Below are 20,564 nucleotides of genomic sequence, written 5' to 3' on the forward strand. Positions count from 1 at the left end.
TGGGGCGTCTTTCCCACCCTGGGCATCTTACCCCACTCTCCCCTATGTTTAAAAAACAGAAAACTTCAATAACGTTGCTTGCAGACGTCCAATCAACATTGCGACACATGATCTGATACGAAGGTCACGACTTCATCAGGTGACCGATAAGGTGTTTTACATTCATATATTGCCGCTAGAAAGTATGCTATATGTGCAAAGAAGATAAAAAGCTATTCTGGTGGGAAACTGATAGGTGCACGGCATCTAAACATGCTACGTATTATCACAGCATTTGTTGCCAATCTAATTCTGATTTGGCAGCCAGATGCAATGCTGAGTGAGTACAGCGAATGAATGAACTGACCTGTTTGTTCCTTTCCAGCAGCTGTTGGCCGATTTTAGCAGCGAGCTCCAAGTCCTTTTCCTTCTCTTCGAGCAGTCGGGTCACGGCATCAATGTCATTGTACGCCTTCGTCATTTGACTTACTCTGCTGCCGCATAGGACTGCAAAACACAGAAAAAAATGATAGGTCAGCTTTTGAGGTCAGCGTCAGAGGACAGGGGCAAAGGGCAGCGTCAAAGGCCAACGAGAGGTCACAAGGGTTACACAGGTTAGGAACACAGCGGAGTGATAACGGATAAAAACAATCGTAGGCCAAATAAATGAAACGAAATTGATCAGTGACTTGTTTGAGTAAGGATACAATAAAGAAATCACACAGACAAAATCGATGTGAATGATGACGATAGCCGGTCCAGCTGACCACAATCAAATGCCGGTACAAAAGTCCACAATCACACCGATTAACTGGATAATGGATATGATCAAAGCTCACATAGTTCACACATGCTGAAGCCTAATTAGGCACTTCCGGCCCACTTAATGAGCTCGCGTACAATGAAGACAATCCAGAATCTCACGCCTTGCATACCATTTCCATTCATTTAACTCGTTGGCGAAAATGTTAATTCTTAATAACAAGTCAGCAGCAAAAGGTGTTAAAACTTATCCAACTTTCCTGCTTTCTAACATCATCAGATATAACAACATTGCTACATCGCACACATCTTGGAACGGAAATGGGATAAGCCGTGCTGAGAGTACGCAACGCCGGAAGAGCACGACAGAAAGTAAAGATAGACGAGTCGATGTGATAAAAATAGGGCCGACTGCGGTGGAACGCACACAGACATAAGATAAGGCACAGATAGGGGCCTGGTTTGGAGCTAAAACGGTGCAGCGTGTGTATAATCTTTATGCCGCCGATAGCTAGCGGGATGTGTGCAGGGAGCTGCGAAATGCGGTCAGATAAAACAGTGCGGGTGGATGTGTAAAGCGTCAATTACCTGTACTTTCACGGTAGGCAGTCGCACGATTTGTGGATACATAAGTTTAGGTATGAGAAAGAACTTATCACGAAGTTTGCACGATTGTTCATCTCCCCATATTAACTTGTGAACTGCTAAAAAATAGTAACTTGTGAACTGCAAACCTGTAATTCTTTTCCACTACATCACACGCTCTTCACGATATAACTGTAATCGGACGACCCCCGGTTGGATCAGCGCGTGTCTCTGCCGCGACCTGATTCAGACCGACCTGATTCAGAGAGGTCACCCGACTGAGAAAAGCTGCACCAGTCTCGCTTCTAGTTATGACCCGGCCTTGACACCCCAACGCTCCCTCGAGAGGGGTCGCTGCTCTCGATCCACCGCCTTTTCATGGGGAGTCATTTTCCCTTCCCCCAGCACATGACATTGTCTGCTGCCTCGATCGCGGCCGGTTCACTTTCACACACCTGCTCCTGATTGTTTGCAGCTACCTCTTGCACTTTCATCATGGGGCAAGTTGCACACCCCAGTAAACAACAGCCCTCTTGGTCTGCTCTCACAGCCTGTAATACGTCGTCCCCACAAATTAATGTCCACTACCTCCACCCACAAATTCGCCCTCACGGCTGGATTGCAAACTGTGACCAGCCTTTACATCTCTAGGCTCATTACCCCTGCCTTTCGACTTCACTCTCCCCACCCCTGTCCGTTAGGTCTGGTCGCGCCTGACTAGCCCCAGCGCTGTCGGCGTCAAACCCTGTAGTCTCACCACCGACCGGAGACAGCCTGGTGGGGGACTTCCCGACATCATCAGACACGGCTCAGAAGACTACCGAAACCATCGCCAAACGCCAAATCCCCGTCACCCGGGGCTGCTGTCTGGAGCTGTGACAATTCAGAGAGCTCAGACAGCTCTGGAAGGGAGTCTGTCTGATGCCGGCGTCTGAAGCCAAGCCGGGCAGCTCAGACTCCCACCGGATGTGACTACTTATACCCGACACCTGAAGGACGCCGAAGGTGACTGGGATCTGGAAAACGGGCACTGACGCCAACACCACAGCTGTTTCTTTGTTGATGCTTCAATGTTTTGAATATACGAGGGTGACAAGGGCTATCATCAGGCTCAGGGCAGGGCTATCACAGGCTATCACCATTGTCGGAGAGCTCACAAACGTGGGTCAGCCAGATAGAGAATGAATGTATTGAGCTCCAGAACAGAGTTTATATACCAAAACAGTTGGGCGTTGGTCCGCACTTCTTTAGGCGGTGGCCGAAACGGGGAACACGATGATTGGCTGACAAACGACAAGAGAAGCAATGCGATTGGTGGACGGAAAGGTTACAGCGAGGCTGGCGTGATGATAATCAATACCGGGGGAGCTGGGCCACGATGCTGCGGTTTTTATATTGTCCGACGCTCGTATTGATCTGGTCGGACAAAGCGAGCAGTACTTATACAAATCAATATTGAGGTAGCATATAGCGAAATATACCGTGCGACAATACATATGTTCATACAAGGGTTAAAACGCACCTGTCCCCCCCCCCCCGCACCAATGGCGGTCGCCGCACCGTTTACCCACCTTGGGCAACATTGGATATCTAGGAGACATAGGGTTGAACCGTCCTCACATTAGCCGAGTTTTTAGGCTGTCCCAGACGGCACAAAAACTGGTCAGAACTACCGACACGCCCTATGGCAGTGTCTCATACCGTGCGTGGCAGCACGTCTGTAAGTGTTTACCGTATGATGACCCTCCGTCTCCATGGGAAAAATGTGTGAACATTGACCAGATAGCAAACGGAGACAAAATGTAGGTAAAAAATGATACTAGATGATACTAAAATGATACTGCTGCATACCAGCGTTTCTCTCTTGTTCTGCAACAGTTCAAACCCCATATCAATAATCGGCAAACCCAATATCAATAATCGGCACACTGCATAGTGCATACAGACCACATTCATATTCGTCCCACAAACTGTTCCTGGCATTGAGAGTGGGTTGATTTCCGTTTTCACATAACCACAGCCACAACATGCGGTACAGATATGCCTCACAATTTCCGTCACAGCGCTGTCTGGAGTGCGGCAACTGCACGCTCGGCTGGAGGGCGGCACACCAAACAGCCACGAGAGACAGAGGCAGCGGCGGTGGTCGTACCAGAAGTGGTGACCAGTCAGTCACCAGACGCATCGGTGGTGACCAGACGCACGAGTGGTCACCAGGCACCAGCCGCTGTGATGCCCACAGACAAGTGAAGAGACCAACCACAAAAACAATCACAAGGCATCGGGGTGAGTAGAGCATCGCCTCAAAAATGCAGCTCGATATTTTCAAACTGCATCTCCGAATTGAGAAATGCAGCAGACTCCAAGACTCTGTCACTCATGTCAATGAGGTATGACTGCCTTGAGCAGCCACCGTCCGCCGGCGTTCTGAGTCGCTGAGCCGGCCAACTCGGGTGAGTCGGCTGAGTTTGGGAGGGAGAGTGGTTGGTGGAGTGTCGGGGGAGGCCGGTCGACCGCACCAGAAAACCGCCCGCCGCAAGGACGCGCCAATGGCACACTACACATAGCCCAACGGTGCTAGACTGGATTGCGCTGAACTGCACTTGTGGAATGGGGCGACGTAAGACCAAGACTGGTCGACACTGTGACTTCAATTCGGATGTTTCGGAGCGGAACTGGGAGAGCGGGAGCATTTAGTTTCTTCTCATGACGAGCCTCGGGCGTGATGTGAAGGCTGGGGGAAAAGATGGCATTTAATGTAAATTGACTCCTTGATCGCCAAGAACAGTGGAGAGGCCAGCATGGCATTCGAAAGTTCTGAAGTTCCTGACAATTACTAACGACACGCAAAGAGGAAGAAAATGTTGGCTGCGAAGACGATCACGTCGAGCTTGTAAGCGGATTTTGTGATCGTCATAAAGAGGTTGCTCTCTCAGGTCCAGTTTACTGCTTATGAGAGCAGTCAGACGTGTTTTCGTGGGAAAAACGAGAACTTGTTCAGATTTATCCGCGCCGTGAGGTTAATGTACTTTGGCTGACGTCAACAGCCATTTAACGAGCTCATAATCACACCATATATCATCCCCAGGACATCAATATCCTACTTCATTAATGATTAGGCATCAGAGCAACATATGCCATTTCTCTAACCGTTTTACCTGCATTCGAACATAGGAACCTCGCCTTAGATGTGGCCACCTACCGTTTACTACTATTTGCATTCCTCATAACCTGGGCGACGGGGGCGGCGCCGCCCACTACCTCACCCGGCCCCGCCAGTCCCATCCGTCACTGACACTCCAATTAGACTAATTGTGAGTGGCGTGCAGACACGCACTAACACCGGGGCGAGCTCAGCAGGGCTGGGGGAGGGAGACGGCGAGCAGGGTCGAGGGAGAGGGCGAGGGAGCGAGCTGAGGAGATGTAAGCGTGACGCGAAGGCAACCATCGGAGACGTGACATGACACAAGGTGCAAGCCGTGTCGAGACAGCACAGAAATTAGCCATGGATGACAGAACCTAGATGTAAGCATGGATGACATTTTTTCATCCATGACTTAGTCGCAGAGACACAATACATGTCAGGACAGAGTCATGGAGAGTCAAGACACATCGTCGAAAGACCAGGCACCATCGAGCACGCGGTGGCCGTCGAGACATTGACAAAGGCCGGCGTACGCCACAGTCCGTAACCCAAACACATCCCTTCGGCCGTCGGCGCCATTCCAGACGCCCATAGCGGCGGAACGGTGGTCCCACAGCGAGAGTCGACCAGCCGCACTATGGTTGGAAACGGCCTCACGGATGGCCGTGGGCAATCTCGGAATATATGTATATTTGGGGTGTCATTCTGTTGGAAATTGATGAAATGTTTTGAATTGGGCAGAAAAAATTATTTAGTTGCGCATTTAGTCTCCATTATTGTACGTGGAATCGGGAGTTTCTGAGAGTGGCTTTTTTGGTGCGCCGTCAAAGGTTTAAACAACCGCGCTGGTGATAGCATGTGGAGTACCTCCATGACGTTGTAAAACTGGATTATTATATATCAAAATAATCCTTGTTATGTTGGCTATCGAGTGGAGTGACTCTTTTTCCCATGCGTGTTCAAAATCAGGAACGGCATTGCATTCTGTTTGCAGTGTCACCACAGCAATATTTGCAAAATTACGTTTATGTTTCATTGGACATACAAAAAGTTCTCCATCGACCTCCATTGAGCTTTTTGGCAGAATAAGTCTCTGTTCAATTCTGCGTAAGGGGAACGTAAAAGCAGACTGCGCACTTGTGCGCAAAATCGTCCGTGAAGCTTCATCTCCCGAGGCGTACCTACCCGTCGCTTCGTTAGCACCAGGTCGGCTCGTCAGTCTTGCAATCGCTTATCCTTATAAATGATGGTAAGAAGCAGGGTTGCGGAGTCGTGGTGGAGCCAAATCCGACTCCGACTACGACTCCGACTCCTGACTCGTTGCCATGACTCCGGCCGACTCTGTCTCCGACTCCGGACCCCTGCCAGTGTTTCGGAGTCGTGATGGAGCTGTTCCGATTCGGACCGACTCCGACTTCCACTGCGGGCTCCTGACCGACCCCGACTCCGACTCCGACTCCTGGCTCGTTGCCACGACTCTGGGCGACTCTGGCTCCGACTCCGACTCTGACTCCGACTCTGACTTCGACTCCGCACCCCTCGTAAGAAGTAACTGCTCGCCGCTGCACCTGGAGTATGGATATCGTGCAAACGTGTATGGATATCCTGGAGTATGGATATGGATATCCACCGACAGAGCAGACATACAGACATGCTGTAAACGCCATTACACTGCCAATACCATGGCAAATCAAATGGCTATCTATGGTTTTTGATCATCGTTCTACATTTCCCAAAATCTTGAACTGAATGTTGGCAATTTCTCGTGACTACTTCACGACCATGATGCATGCATTTCTGAAATTGATCTTTTTTCAACCAGCTACGTACTCGTATGATAAAATGAATGTCACCATCGTGTTCTACGCCCAAAAGTACCCATAAAACATGTGTCATGCATGGGCTGCGAATAGGTACCAGTTTTAATTTTCGGGGTTATGTGCTTACCTGATTGACCTGACTTTGACCCTGGCCAGTGGCCTATGTTTGACTGACCCCTACATTGATCTGACACTCTTTTAGCACTTATATGAAGGGTTGTGACAGTTGTGACAGATTGTTTAGGACCAACTGATGACTGAATTTATTTAGGACCAACTGATGACGATATAATCGAAACGCGAAACGCGAGGCACCGATTGCGAGGTTCTAAAGTCCATGCTACTGAAAACCCGATTTCAAGTGTTTGACCTGACCTTGACCCGACCTGTGACCTCGAAATTCAACTTTAAAGTATTCATGTGAATCGTCTCGTCGCGTTCTTCTTTCGTTTGCCGCGCCTCGTGCGCTTCGCTGCGCCTATTTGTTCGCGAGTTATCGGCTGGGGGCGTTGAACGCCCCCCCCCCCGGGCAAACGGCGGATGGGGAAATACCCCAGCAACTGCCGGGTTAATCTGACGCATGTTTTGTCATTTGATCGTCATTTATTTCTTACTTTTTTGCCCAATCTAAAAAAAAAATCATAAATACTCTTTCTCCAAATTTTTGACCGTTTATGACCAATAGTAAGACACTGTGCGTCACTACGTTGATATGTCTTGCCCTAAAGCATAACAACAATATCCATTCAGTAATAGCAGTATTCAAAACATGTTCAAAATGCCTCGCGATATCGATAACATAACGAAAGACATAGGCGACTTATAACATACTTGCAATGATGACGTCACACACGCGTGACGTGACGTGACCTCGTCATTTCTGAGTTACTGTATGATGCACGAAAGACACTGGTATACCTATGCAAAGTTTCATCGCAGTCGGTCTACGCATTAACAAGTTATGGGCAAAACATTTTTTTCGCGTTGACCCCCGGCCATCCGTGAGGCCGTTTCCAACCATAGTGAGCCGACCGGAGACAGGCGGCTAGGTGGAGAGACTGACAGTACTGGCAAACGCTAAATGGACAGACTGATGCGCTGGTGGATGCTAAAATGGAATGACTGCCGCGCTCGTAGATGCTAAATGGAAGGACTGAGCTTACAATGTAAGCAATCAATGGCTCTGTAAGTCATCCTGTTCAGTTTGTTAAGTAAACGGACGGGACAGACAGCTGGCATACCGCCAGGATCCATAGCACGAGCTACAGAGCGTCGTCCCTCCATACCAGCCCACATGGTCTCTCCTTCACCCTCATCTAGCATCTCATCCACCCCCATCTGAACTGTCCTTCACCTAGTCTCCCCATCCGCTCACCGTTCCAAGAGAGGTCGAGCAGCGAGGTAGGTCTTCTGAGCAGCGCGCGCCACATCTCCTCCCCACTGGCACTGAGTTCAGCCGGGAGGCTCGGCCTGCCATCTGGCACATCATCCCTGAGCTCAGACACCTCGAGGTTCCTCAGCGCTCTCTGGATCACCCTCCTTCCGCGAGGGTTGGCTGCGCGGCCGCCTACCCCGACCGCGGGGGATATCCATTGCACTGCGAGCTGCTGTCTCTCTCAGACAGTTGATGTCACACGTCACGGGGACTGCGGCCGACCACAGGTGAGCACCAGACTCCACCGTCACCGATATCTCCCTCACCGTCACCGGGCCGGTCTGAGGGCCGCGGGCGCGGCCGCCGCCGCCACCTTCCTCACACCTGCTCGCCTCGAGCGCGACCTGAACGGCTGAGCGGCGCGACTGGGGAGGGAGGGGACCACGCCGCGCCGAATGGACAGCCGTCAGAACGGGTTCACGCCGCCGCCGCCGCCGCCGCCGCCGATGGTCTGAAGCTGCTCACTGCACGGGGTGCCGCGCCGGCACCCCTGGCCGCCGGTGACCCCCGAGGTCAAGTTGTCTGATACGGCCGGCGATCGATAAGGGCTGCTCGCCGCCGCGGTGTCCAACACGGCGTTCCAACTCGGCGTTACACTGTAGCGTTGCACTACACCGTTCAGAGACGTTCCATGGCGTCCGTCCTCACGCTTCGCCACGCCGTCCGGCGGCGGCGCGGCGCGGCCCAAACTGACTCCACCGTCACTGGCGGCAGCACCAGCTGACTGGCTGGGCGCGCGCGCACGTGATCGGTTGCCCACGACCTCGGCCGCTAGAGTCGGAGTCAGAGTCGCGGCCACGCCCTCCGCCAGCAGCTGATGGTAGTTCTCAGTCTCCAGGGGATACCGTCACGGCAGTACGGTGGGCGTCACGCGGCAGCACGAAATGTCATGAGCGACTGAGGAGCGTCACTCCACCGGACACAGCCAGGCGTTCGATTTTTGAACTGACTTAGCGACAGAGTGAGTACTGGTGACCGTTCGACTCTACTCCACTGGTCACCAGCCGTCGGAGCTGGCTGTATAAACACCACGGGCGGCCCCAGAGGCGCCGAGGCCGGGCGTGGTCGACGTGACATCACGCACGGCGGTCACCGTCGGCGGACTCCAGGGAGGGGACAGACACGCGCGCACCGCCGCCCCGGCCGACCGGACGTCGGCTCTGAACGGCGAGCCGGCGAGGGCGCGCGCAGGCCTACCGGCCTTGGGTCGGGGCCAATCTAAACAGCATGGCAGACCACAGCTGAGGGCCGCTAGCCATTCATTCAGTTGTTGGGACGGGCTGGGGGTGAACTGACAATGCAGCTCCCGTGTGCAGCCCGTTGTTTGCAATGTTTGCGGTCAGGCTAGGTCAGATTGGACGTGGACTATCGATCAACGAGATAAGATGACCATACAGTGGAAAGTCATGAGCTGTGTACCGAGAGTCATGCACCGATCGCGTGATCGACCGAGCGACGGTTCCTGCTCTGACCGCTGACAGCGCCACCTGCTTCATTCAACGCCCGCTAGTTCCTCAATCTGCCACTACGCTGCGCTAGCGTCGCGGTGAGCGGACGGCCAGAGCGGCCAGGGTACCGCCGGCCTGCTCCAGAGCAGAGCGGCGGAGTGACTAGGCAGAGCGCAGAGTGACAGGTCGCCGGTCGGTGATGCAGGGGTGGGGATGAGAGCAGGGCCAGTGCAGGGACCGCCCAGCTGCAGCGCTGTTGCATCTGGTGGCTGCGTGGCACGTCTATAAATACCAACACATCTGGGAAGGACCCGGCTGCCGGCGCTGGTTCCACAGCCAAACCAGGCTGTCAGGGCACCCGTGGGTCGTCTGCGAACGTCATAGCGCAGCCCGCAGCTGGGGACTCTGCCAAACCACACCTCCTAGTGGCGCACGCTCGATTAATTGGCGACAAATATAACCCCGCCCCACTTATCATCGGCCCACCCTCCTCTGACCGGTCTGAGCTTATGAAAACAAAAGCCCGACAGTCAGACATTTTATCCATCTCCTGTTATCACACACTGTCAAATGGCTAATTGTCCACTGCGTGCAGCTTCAAAGGCCAAACCCGTTTGTAAGAAGGCCGGCTGATGCAAAGACCAGTTTCCTAATTGAAGCTGGTCAGATAGTACGCACAGTCTAGACAAGTGTCCGACAGAATGTCCCCGATGTGACAGCACGAAAACACCGTTGATAAAGTTGAGGTCTGAAAGGGTGCAAACAGGGGACATCGGTATGAATCTAAGCAGCGCATTGCACGGTCTGGGACAGATATGGTAACGCCAGGGGGCGTACCACGTAGATTGTGATATAAATATAGAGCAAGCCTTGCACAAATCAATGATTGGATAATTCACGGTTCGTACTGACTTTTAGGGCGAAGTAAGTGTCGTAAACGTCGAAGAGTAAATGTAATTTATTTCTGCACCAAACTCATTCAGGCATTCAGGGTGGGTGCAAACAGTTTTTCAATGTAATTTCACACCGATTAACCAGTCATTCGCCCGAATCATCCGGCTGCAAACTGTCGAGCCATTAGCAAAGTGCCGGTGGCGTAGGTTTTACCAATCGTTCAGCTGAGCCGCTGCAGACGGAGCTCCTCTCCGCTCTACTGTTGGGTGCTAAAACGTGCCACCATCTGTCCATCTCCGACACACGGTTTTCAATGAAAACGACCGATCGAACCAGAGCACATCCACAATCTGTCGTCGCCAGCTGGCCAACTGAGCCGCTCGACAAAGCTCTGAACAGCGCCACTTCACGGCCGCCGCGGCTCTGAAAGTGGCCAGCTCGGGAGCCCAGAGCCGTCAGACGAAGCCTGTTGTCGAGAGATAACCCGGCGCCGCCCACCGGGCAATGTTGTGAAATGGCAGAGGGGCATGGGAAGCGTTCTTGGGATGTGCTGGAGACCTTGGGCAGAGTCGAGTTCGTCAGTCTTCAGAAGGTATTCCGAGAGCCGAAGTGAATATAAACAAACATGGCTAGACCGATGAAGTGGACGTAACCAAAGTTAGCCATGGCGTGAGCTGACTGGTGGTTTAGCACGTCGCAATGTTGTGTTTGACCCTAAATGGTCATTTTTAATTCAATTAAGGCCTTCATCGCAATTAACTTAACTTGTTCTATTTTCACGTTCTACCTCCCACGCTTTAAATTGTCACTGCTGTTGCATAACAATTAACAGGTCGGGTGGACGTCGAATGAATTGTTTGCGAAATTCATGGACATCTTGATACGATTTACAGCTACTTTCTCTCCCATCATACTCGTTCCTTCTAAACTAATAAGAAAAAAGCTTATAAGGGCCACTTTATCATAATGTATGAAAGCTTTCGGATATATCGTCATCCATCGCTTACAGGATATGCATTTGTATACCCTTTGTTTTGTCATCAACAGCTAGTGGCGGCAGCGGCATTTAGCAATGCATCATAACTAACGTCAGGACACACGAATGGCATTTCGCTGACACCTTTGTCATCTTACTCGTTTTTATTGGGCCACTTTGCTCCCAGATTATATCACAGTTGTTCACAGACAGAATTCTGAAGTGTCTAAAATAGCCGACAAAACACAGTCTAGCTGTTGAATTCCCAGGAACAGTTGATACCGATTCGTAGTGTCCCCTGCGGGGCAAGATCCCGCGAGACGGATTCACGGGCACTCAGGGCAGCATTACTGGTGTTCGTTCCACCATCACTACCCAACATGCCAACGCACGCTACCGCTACCGTATGTGAACAGCGCGACTACTTGTATCATAACTTCGCGACTGCGAGCGGCGAGCGGCGGGCGGCATGGACCGAAGAGGCGGCCGTCCTCCCACGGCCCCTGCCCCGGTCAAATGGTACCGGCCGACCCGGCCTGCCACTCACAGCACGGGCGTCGGCCCGGGTCACTGAGGTCCCACGGGGTCCCACCGGGTCCCACAGGGTGACGTCTGCTACACAGGGTCAGACGAGTAACGAAGCTGACCTCTGAAATCGGGGACGGTCGCCGGACGAATCAGCGACTTGGGCGTAATTACACCTGAGTTTTACACAGTTCATAGGCGGACAAGACCGGATATTACTTGGTATGAAGGAGATGGGAGAAAACCAAGGCGGCGATCCAGAAAGAGGAAATGAACACAGGGCGGACAAGAATGAAAGCAAGGACAAGACGTCAACAGGAACATATAGAGTGATTGAGGGGAGCACAGGTCGCCTCTCGGGTGGGTACTTCAACTTTCAAGGAAGTGGACTGGGCACGTTCCTTCCGTCCCGTCCTTAAATCGTATATTGTTTGATAGTCCATGATCGCTTTAGAATGTTTTTCTCTCCCACTCACTTGATATCATTCGTACAGGGTGACAAGGTGACAGTAGCAGTCATGATGCCTATCAAGAACATTATCACTCGGTCGTGCAGTAAAGGGGAGAGACACTGTCACGTCATACCTGGGGGAGCGCAGAAGGAGAGAGACCGACACCGACCGAGGGAGAGGGTGAGGCCGGAGCGTGCCGTCCACACGCGCCGTCATTGCGACGGTTTCGCCGCTGATGCGCCGTATCACGCCGCGCACGAGTGGCGCGCGTCCCAGCGGTAGTTCGAGCTGTGTGGTCTGCAGTGTGACTGGCCACGAGGAGGTGCCGCTGAACCGAGGAATGACAGCACACTTCACTGACCCTTTGCCCCTTTTTGCACTCTGCGATTGCAAGGGAATCGTGTGGACGTGGCGTCGGCCGTGCAAGAGCTGCTTGGTCACATATTCAGCCACATGGTAAGAGTGTGACCATGCAAAGGCAGCTATGTATAGACGGCACCAGATGACGGCATTCAGATCACGTACTCCAGCCACTCCACGTCATGTGAACAGGAGCGCTACAGGAGCTACATGACAGCAAGATGATTGAGCAGCTATTTCCTGGCCACCGCGGCCTGGTGCTGAGATGATGCAGCGCTAGCTGAGTAGAGGAGTGAAAATGCTCTCTGCTGAATAAATACAACACTGCTGACTGCAGAACACTTTGCAATCATAACTCGTCGAAACTGAAAAAGCTTCGTCAGCATTGGCTCCTGGTCACCTATGTTGTCCCTACACGCCGAGTCTCGCATTTTGCATTATCTCGTCATATTTTGATTACCGTCCTAACCATGCTCAGGGGCGTGCTCTTCGCTGACTCCGGCCGTACTCCAAACCGTGCTCTGGGCTATATCCTGGGACAAGCCTCTAGGCCGTGCTCTCGGCTGAGCTCCGAGCTAGCTCCGGGCTACCTCCGGGCCGCCTCCGGGCCAGCTCCGGGATAGCTCCGGGCCGCGCCGGGAGGTTTCCCACACCCAGTTCGCACGGCCGGTGTTCCGGAAGCCGGTGACCACCACACCTCCCTCACGAGATGGCCATTCCGAGGGTGACTGGATGAAGTCAGCGACACGTGCGCGAGCTGTCACGCACACGCGCGCACAGACTGGGCGGCGAAATGAAACGACTCCGGTCTGAGGGAGAGGGAGAGGGAGAAAGGCAGGGTTACCTGCGCCTCCATTATCATTAGAAGTCACGGTTACTGAAGATCTCATGAGCATGGTGATTAAGACAAGGAACTTTCATTAAATCTGACGTTGCACATGGCACTGTTCTTCCTTAACCATTTCCTCATATCCAGCGGGTCGTCTCTTGTTTCTGCTTTTCTACCCCATTCTCTGCATACTCCATCAAATTATCGTCCCTCAGTTCCTGCCCCTGTCAACCTTTCACCACGTTCGTATCATCTCATTCGGGTCGGCCGTCTCACTGCGCTCTGGCAGCTAACAAAAGAATTCGAGTTTCTCCCTCGTCTCGATCCGGCTGGCTCTAACAAGCCGTGGACACGATTCGGCCACAGTTCACGAGATCACCCACTAGGGCGCTGCAGGGACTGATGCCCGGGTCATCTTAGGTCATCGCGGGTCACCGTGGCGCAGCGACGAAGCAAACACACCAACGGGAGAGGAGCTGTTTCAGGTCACTCGGGGTCACAATCGTGGCCCATTGTCCAGTCGCGAGTGAGTGAAGGGATCTGTTCCGACCAATCTCTCAGCTCACGAACACCGACCGACTTTTCTCAGAACGGCAGAATCTGGTGGGTACTGAGTACTTTTTTTAGCCAGCCAACTGAGTCGCAGTTTGAGCAAGCGAGTCGTCACAAGTGGTAAACAGCACAGTCAGTCAGGTCACTAGATGAGGAGTCAGGTCACCCAATCACAGCAGCCCGCGGTACACATCACGGTCACGATTCTCCGGCCACCAGCTGGGAATTCGGCCGAGCAATTAACACGGCGAAAGCATCTCATTAGCAGTTCGCCCGGCGATGGACACAGTCCAGCACGCCAGGCTCAAACGACCGTCCACGCTCGGCAAACGACAGACGACGCGGTGTCACGGCTGGCTGCGAGTCGGTCCCGAGATCGTGTCACGAAACAAGGCGATGAGCTTTCCTGATCGACCACACTAATGAGAAAATGTGAATGCCGAAACCACTCAGGGATCTATGACCCCTGACCAGAATCCAAATCTCATCCGCTTATATTCCATGTCAGGAGTGAACACAAATCTACACGACTCCGTCCTCGATCAAACATGCAGCAAATACCGCGGCTATGAACCATCAACACGGCCTAGGGTTTCCTCTGAGCTGACCTGACCCGGTATCCAGGCCGTCTCGAGCCAATACCCCCGAGTCGGGATCGACGGAGTCCACGGGTCTGACTTCGTCGGTACGGTCCGATCCTCAGTCCCCAACACATCAAGTTCCCACACTTCTCTCGTTGTAACTCAGGCGCTTAATGACTATACTTGCTCTTACAAGTTTCACCCGGTCAAATACGTTTTTTTACAAGCACTTATTGCCGATGATGAGAATTAGGCCGATGTGAGGATTCAACTAGTGAACTCCTAGGCTTGAAGACCTTCTTCAAAACCCGATTGGACTTTCTAGAACATACAATCGAACCCGACGTTTGACTTGACCATTGACCAGTGAGATCAAGCATACTTGGAAAAACGTGACACTGGTATGCGTAAATATTTCAATTGCCAGGATATTTGCAATGCCCTTCACTGCGTTTACGAATATGTAAAATAGCAATGACGGTGATAAAACTGAAAAGCATTTAAATCAACAATTTGAAACGAATGCTTAGGACCAAACAACAAGAAGTCAATAAAAAAGAATGACAACTTAAAATAAGTCAGCTCAAAGGAAAAACAAAAGAAGTTTCTTAAAAGCCTGCAAGTTTCACTTGATTCAACAGAGATCACTAGCAAACGCGCTCAAAAAGGTGCCATCTGACCCAGACGCTGGCACTGCCAACCAGTGGCGCAGCCAGGATTTCGTTTCGGGGGGGTCATCGCCTCCAAAGCGGGCCCCCTAGTGTGCGGGCCCCCACCCATTTTTCAGAATCTTTCCATATTTCATACGCATTCTGCTGAGCGGGGCCCCCTTTACCTGCATGATAACCCTGAGCGAGTTTAAATCGGAAAATTTTGATAGAACAATAGTTCGGTAATCACCCGGTGTTCAATTTCCACATGAATTGACCATGACAGAAATATGTTACTATGACGTATGAATTCGTATCTTTCGAGGCCGAAATGTGCCCCTACTGCAATATGCATAGCATATATGCAAACTGAACTGTTGTCTGCTTCTGTCGGACAAGATTTAAGCAGTCCCACGTGCCTGTCCTAACTCAGTCATCTATTGGCTGCTGTAGTAGATTGTGCTTTATTCTTCTTCATTACGTGATTTCGCTCACAAGCAGTTTTAACCCTCGCCGGCACAGGGGGAGGGGATGATGCAACCTCCCCCCCCCCCCCTAAGGTTTTTCGCGAATAACTCGGGTAAAAATCGGCCGATCGCGACCAAACTTTCAGTACCCTCGCGTTGATCACACCTACCCTAGAAATTTCATGACCCTGACCCAAATGGCCTTTGACCTGTGACCTACTTTCCGAGACCATGTTTGGCCAGAATCGCGATTCGGCGTATGCCGGCTCGCATTAGCCGCGCGTTTGCAGTCTTTTCGTGGTTTCAAGCATTCAAACATGTGAGTTGATGCTGCTCCCATGCATTAGGGTGGATGTCAAGGTCACCTGAAGGTCAGGTCAGGTCATTGACCTATGATGACCTCGGTACTTTTTTCGAATTATACATGATTCCAGGCTAGTTTTTGGAGCTGAATCCGAATTTAGCAACCATTTGAACATTTACGAAGTAGTTTTGGTGCCTTCGTAACATGTTACGAAGCTGCCAGAGGCGGCTGGCACGTAGGTACTACGAATACCCGGCAGGACCCCTACTGGTTGACCTGACCTGACCTGACCCGACCTGGCTTAAATGCATAAAGACATCATCTGTGATCAAAACTAACATGATAACTATTCATGATCAGTACCCCCGAAAAACCCTATAGCAGCCACAATTAACGACGTTCTAACAGGTCCCGATTTTCCCGATTTTTCGGTCATTGACCTGACCTGGAAGGTCAACCAATGACCAAGAACCTTAAAATTGGGTATCGTCGGCTTTCTCTCGTCACGGGGAACACGCTCGTATTTCCCGCGAAGCTCTAGCTCGAGCATGGGCCAAACACGAAGGATCGTACCACCTTGTGCCGTCACGAAGGGGTCGTACCTCTTGTGCCGTCGAAGGACGCAAAATGTCCGGAATGGCCTGTGCCGGCGAGGGTTAACGCGCTCATATGGGACATGTATTGCCATGGGCCGGGTTTGTTGTGGCGTGGTGATGTGGTGACGTAGATTCTGTCTGCTATCGAGGTCCCGGCATGGTGTTACTTAGCGTGGGGTACGGGCCCGACCGTTGCGCCAAGTGCGCTGAAATTTGCGCAACTTATAGATTAAGGATGGGCAACGTGCCTTTGAGGGTCTCAGCTCGATCGGATTGATAGCGAGCACATGACGCGTGCTCAAAAAGTGCAAATTCGCGTTATGGACTTTAAATGTATGTATAAATCGGCTTGCAAAATCGGGCGAAAATGACTAAATTTGCCAGACACTGGTCCGGTCCCCGTGCAGTATCTCGGTAACCGTGGGCCCAATCGCCACGGGGTATCGTGTAGAGAATCGAAAGGGCTATCGAATGGTGTGCGGTGCAGGGATGGCACGCGCCACGTGCACCCGTGAGGGCACTTATGCTGGGAAATTTACGTTTCGGACAGATTTGGGACTTAATGCTATTTTCGGGTGACTGTTTGGCGGAGCGGGTTCAAACAACGCCTGTTGGCAAAAGAAATGTACCGCCTCTCATGGAAAAAATTGTGAAAAGCTAATTGATCAAAAACAAGGTGGAACAAATCGCTGGAGAGAATGGTATTTGTTAATGACTTACTTAATTACACGGGTTTTACTGCATAACCTGGTACGTTTGACAGTTGAAAATGGCATAGTTGGAAAGAGCATTCAATTTTGTCCAAAATCCAATCATCGCTTTTGCATGACGAGCAACAGTATTCTTAAAAATATAAATGTTGGAAACCTCTACATAGTAATTCATCGATGGCTGTCATTTTTCAATAACCTACGTCAACCGTTGTTATAAACTACACAATACACATGACATGTTCTATAGTAGAACGCATGCTTATCAGACACGAGCACCTCGATGCAATGGATATTTTTTCCCAATCCAAAATGCTTAGCCGTCAAAAAGCGATCAACCGAAATGGATACATCACCCACGGACACAAGACCAACCAAATGCCCACCGATCGAAAATACCCCTTATTCGCTTTGCGGAGCAAGCGGGTCACCCTAGCGGGCCCCATTCAACCAGGGGTCCGGGCCCTATCCACACGGGGGCCCGGGCCACGTCCACCTGGGGCTCCGGGCCCCGTCCACCCGGGGCTCCGGGGCCCGTCCACCAGGGGGCCCGGGCCCCATCCATCCGGGGGCCGGGCCCCGTTCTCCCGGGGGCCGGGCCCCATTCACCCGGGGGTCCGGCGTCCACCCGGGCCCGGGGCCCGTTCTACCGGGGCCCGGACCTATCCACGGGGGTCCCGGCCCCATCCACCCCGGGGGCCCGGGCCCATTCTCCCAGGGGCCCGGATCAATTCTCCCGGGGGCCCGGGCCCGTTCTCCGGGAGGCCCGGGTCCGTTCTCCAATCTCCCGGGGCCCCGGGCCCGTTCTCCCGGGGGTCCGGGCCCCATCCACCCAGGAGGCCCGGGCCCGTTCTCCCAGGGGCCCGGATCAATTCTCCCGGGGGCCCGGGCCCGTTCTCCGGGAGGCCCGGGTCCGTTCTCCAATCTCCCGGGGCCCGGGGCCCGTTCTCCCGGGGGCCCGGACCCATCAACGGGGGGGGGGGCGGGCCCCATCCACCCAGGAGGCCCGGGTCAATTCTCCCGTGTTCCCGGGCCCTTCTCAGGGGGCCGGGTCCCCGTTCTCCAATCTCCCGGGGCCCGGGGCCCGTTCTCCCGGGGGCCCAGACCAACAACAGGGGGGCCCCGGGCCCCATCACACCCAGGAGGCCCGGCGCCCATCCATCCACCAGAGAGGCCCGGGCACCGTTTCCTCCCAGGGGCCGGGCCCGTTCTCCCCGGGGCCCGGGAGCCCCGTCACACCTAGGAGCCCCAGGCCGGACCCTCCACCCGTGGGTGTACCCAGTAGGTATTTCTCGAAGCGGGCTCGTCCGATTAGATTAGGGCCTCTCTCCTCTCTCTCTGTCTCTCTCTCCCTCTCTCTCTCTCTCCCTCTTCTCACTCTCTTCGTCCCTTCTCTCTCTCTCTCTCTCTCTCTCTCTCTCTCTCTCTCTCTCTCTCTCTCTCTCTCTTCTATCTCTCTTCTCTTCCTCTCTCTCTCTCTCTCTCTCTCTCTCTCTCTCTCTCTCTCTCTCTCGCTCTCTCTCTCGCTCCTCTCTCTCCTCTCTCTCTCTCTCTCCTCTCTCTCTCTCTCTCTCCTCCTCTCCTCCTCTCCTCACTCCTCTCTCTCTCCTCTCTCTCTCTCTCTCTCTCCTCTCCTCGTCTCTCCTCTCCTCTCTCTCTCTCTCTCTCTCTCTCTCTCTCTCTCTCTCTCTCTCTCTCTCTCTCTCTCTCTCTCTCTCTCTCTCTCTCTCTCTCTCTCTCTCTCTCTCTCTCTCTCTCTCTCTCTCCTCTCTCTCCTCTCTCTCTCTGCTCCTCTCTCTCTCTCTCTCTCTCTCTCTCTCTCTCTCCTCTCTCTCTCCTCTCTCTCTCTCTCTCTCTCTCTCTCTCTCTCTCCTCTCTCTCTCCTCTCTCTCTCTCTCTCTCTCTCCTCTCTCTCTCTCTCTCTCTCTCTCCTCTCTCTCTCTCCTATCTCTCTCTCTCTCTCTCTCCTCTATCCCTCCTCTCTCCTCTCTTCTCATCTCCTCTCTCTCTCTCTCTCTCTCTCTCTCTCTCTCTCTCTCTCGAGCGGGCCCCTGACAGAAATTTCGGGGGGGTCAGCTGACCCTCTGACCCCCCCCTGGCTGCGCCACTGCTGCCAACAGTGGGTCAAATGCACACTCAAACCCGGTTACGGCTGCGGAGTCGGCCGAACGAAGTCACGGCAGCAGCAGATAGGTCAAGACATACTACGATAGCCAATGTTCCGGAACATCAGCTCTGAACGGCGCTGTTCTATTTGAGTACAACCTGACCACGAACCGTTATCGACGTCAATCGCAGTTGGTAAATGTCCACATCTGCTCACGGTTCTGGCTCAGTGGCGAGTGTCGACAGCTCGCTACTCCGCCCTCAATTTTGCCTAACAGTGACCACTCGCACTACCCTGGGAACGTGGGGGAAAACGGTTTAGCCGCTAGGGATCGTGGATGTCACAGCAGACTTCAAAGGATCACGGTAGGCCAGCAGCTTAACACTGGCCACTGCACTGGTAGTATGCCTGACTGAAACTTCGTCGTCCCAAACTGAGGCGTCAATTTCACCCTCGCACGCATTCGAAAGCCAATTCAATCGTCGTCAATTAAGCTCGAAATCAATCCTCGTCCCTCTCCCTCCCTCCTCTCTGCTCTTCCTCTCCTCCCTCCCACACTCTGCGCAGCCGGAGGAAGAGGAGGAGACGTGTGCGAACGCGGTCGCACCGAAAGACGAATGGCCGGCGCGCTGACTGGACACCATTAGAGACCGACATACGACGCCGGCCGGACACGGCAAAGGCGACTATTAGCGTGCCTGGTCGACACAGCTTCGGTCGAACTCTAAACGCTTGCCCTAGTGGCGGCGACAATCAGCGAGCTACATGCGCCGCAGAAAATGACATCGATGCGGCCTATTAGGGTGGAGGGTGTAAGTGTGAAATATTACATCCGTTGGCGGCTGAATCGACAGGCTATTGATGGCTGCTCCAGATTTCGGCCGGACTTTCCGTTTGTCCGAGCGACGACAGATGCTGAGATGTTCCAGTCCACTCAGATTTGGAACAAGGCAGAGTGTCTCTGCAGATTTCCGAGCCGGAGACGATTCACCGAATGACCACCAGCAGACAAGTGACCCATAACTCCGCAGTTACTCTTCATAAAATACACGGTCGGTTTGGCAGTTCCATACTACCACTGGCACAATAGGAAACAGGCTACGACTGTTGAAATTTGTTGCAAAGTTCAAGGACAGGACTTGACTCCTCGCCTCTCTACCAAAATTAGCCACAAATGTTGCAAACTGTCAAAAACCTGGTTCGAGCAAGTCCCATTAGTGAAGCAAGGAGCACACATTGCACAGCGTCAGCAGTCCTTAGGAGATGGCTATCCCAACTCTGTTTCGTTTCAAGTTTGCAGCCGAAGTGCCGTGCTGAAAGCAATGCGTGATTTCTGTATATACAGCTCTTACATTTTAACCCTCGCCCATGTAGGGGGGGGGGGGTT

The 20,564-nt window shown here is 52.8% G+C and overlaps 1 protein-coding gene across 1 annotated transcript in view; it reads right to left on the bottom strand.

Annotated features, from left to right (window-relative positions):
* Window positions 1-327: 327 nt before the first annotated feature.
* The window catches only part of LOC122378884 (trafficking kinesin-binding protein 1-like), a gene marked incomplete at its 3' end in the record, with an annotated part of 48,921 nt that continues 28,684 nt past the window's right edge, over window positions 328-20,564 (bottom strand). The window contains exon 4 of the mRNA XM_043360517.1: window positions 328-486. Coding sequence (XP_043216452.1) covers window positions 328-486 — 159 coding nt within the window. The remainder of the gene's footprint in view (window positions 487-20,564) is intronic.

Source organism: Amphibalanus amphitrite, unplaced genomic scaffold, assembly GCF_019059575.1.
Source record: "Amphibalanus amphitrite isolate SeventyFive unplaced genomic scaffold, NRLGWU_Aamphi_draft 000066F_arrow, whole genome shotgun sequence".
Classification (NCBI taxonomy): domain Eukaryota; kingdom Metazoa; phylum Arthropoda; class Thecostraca; order Balanomorpha; family Balanidae; genus Amphibalanus; species Amphibalanus amphitrite.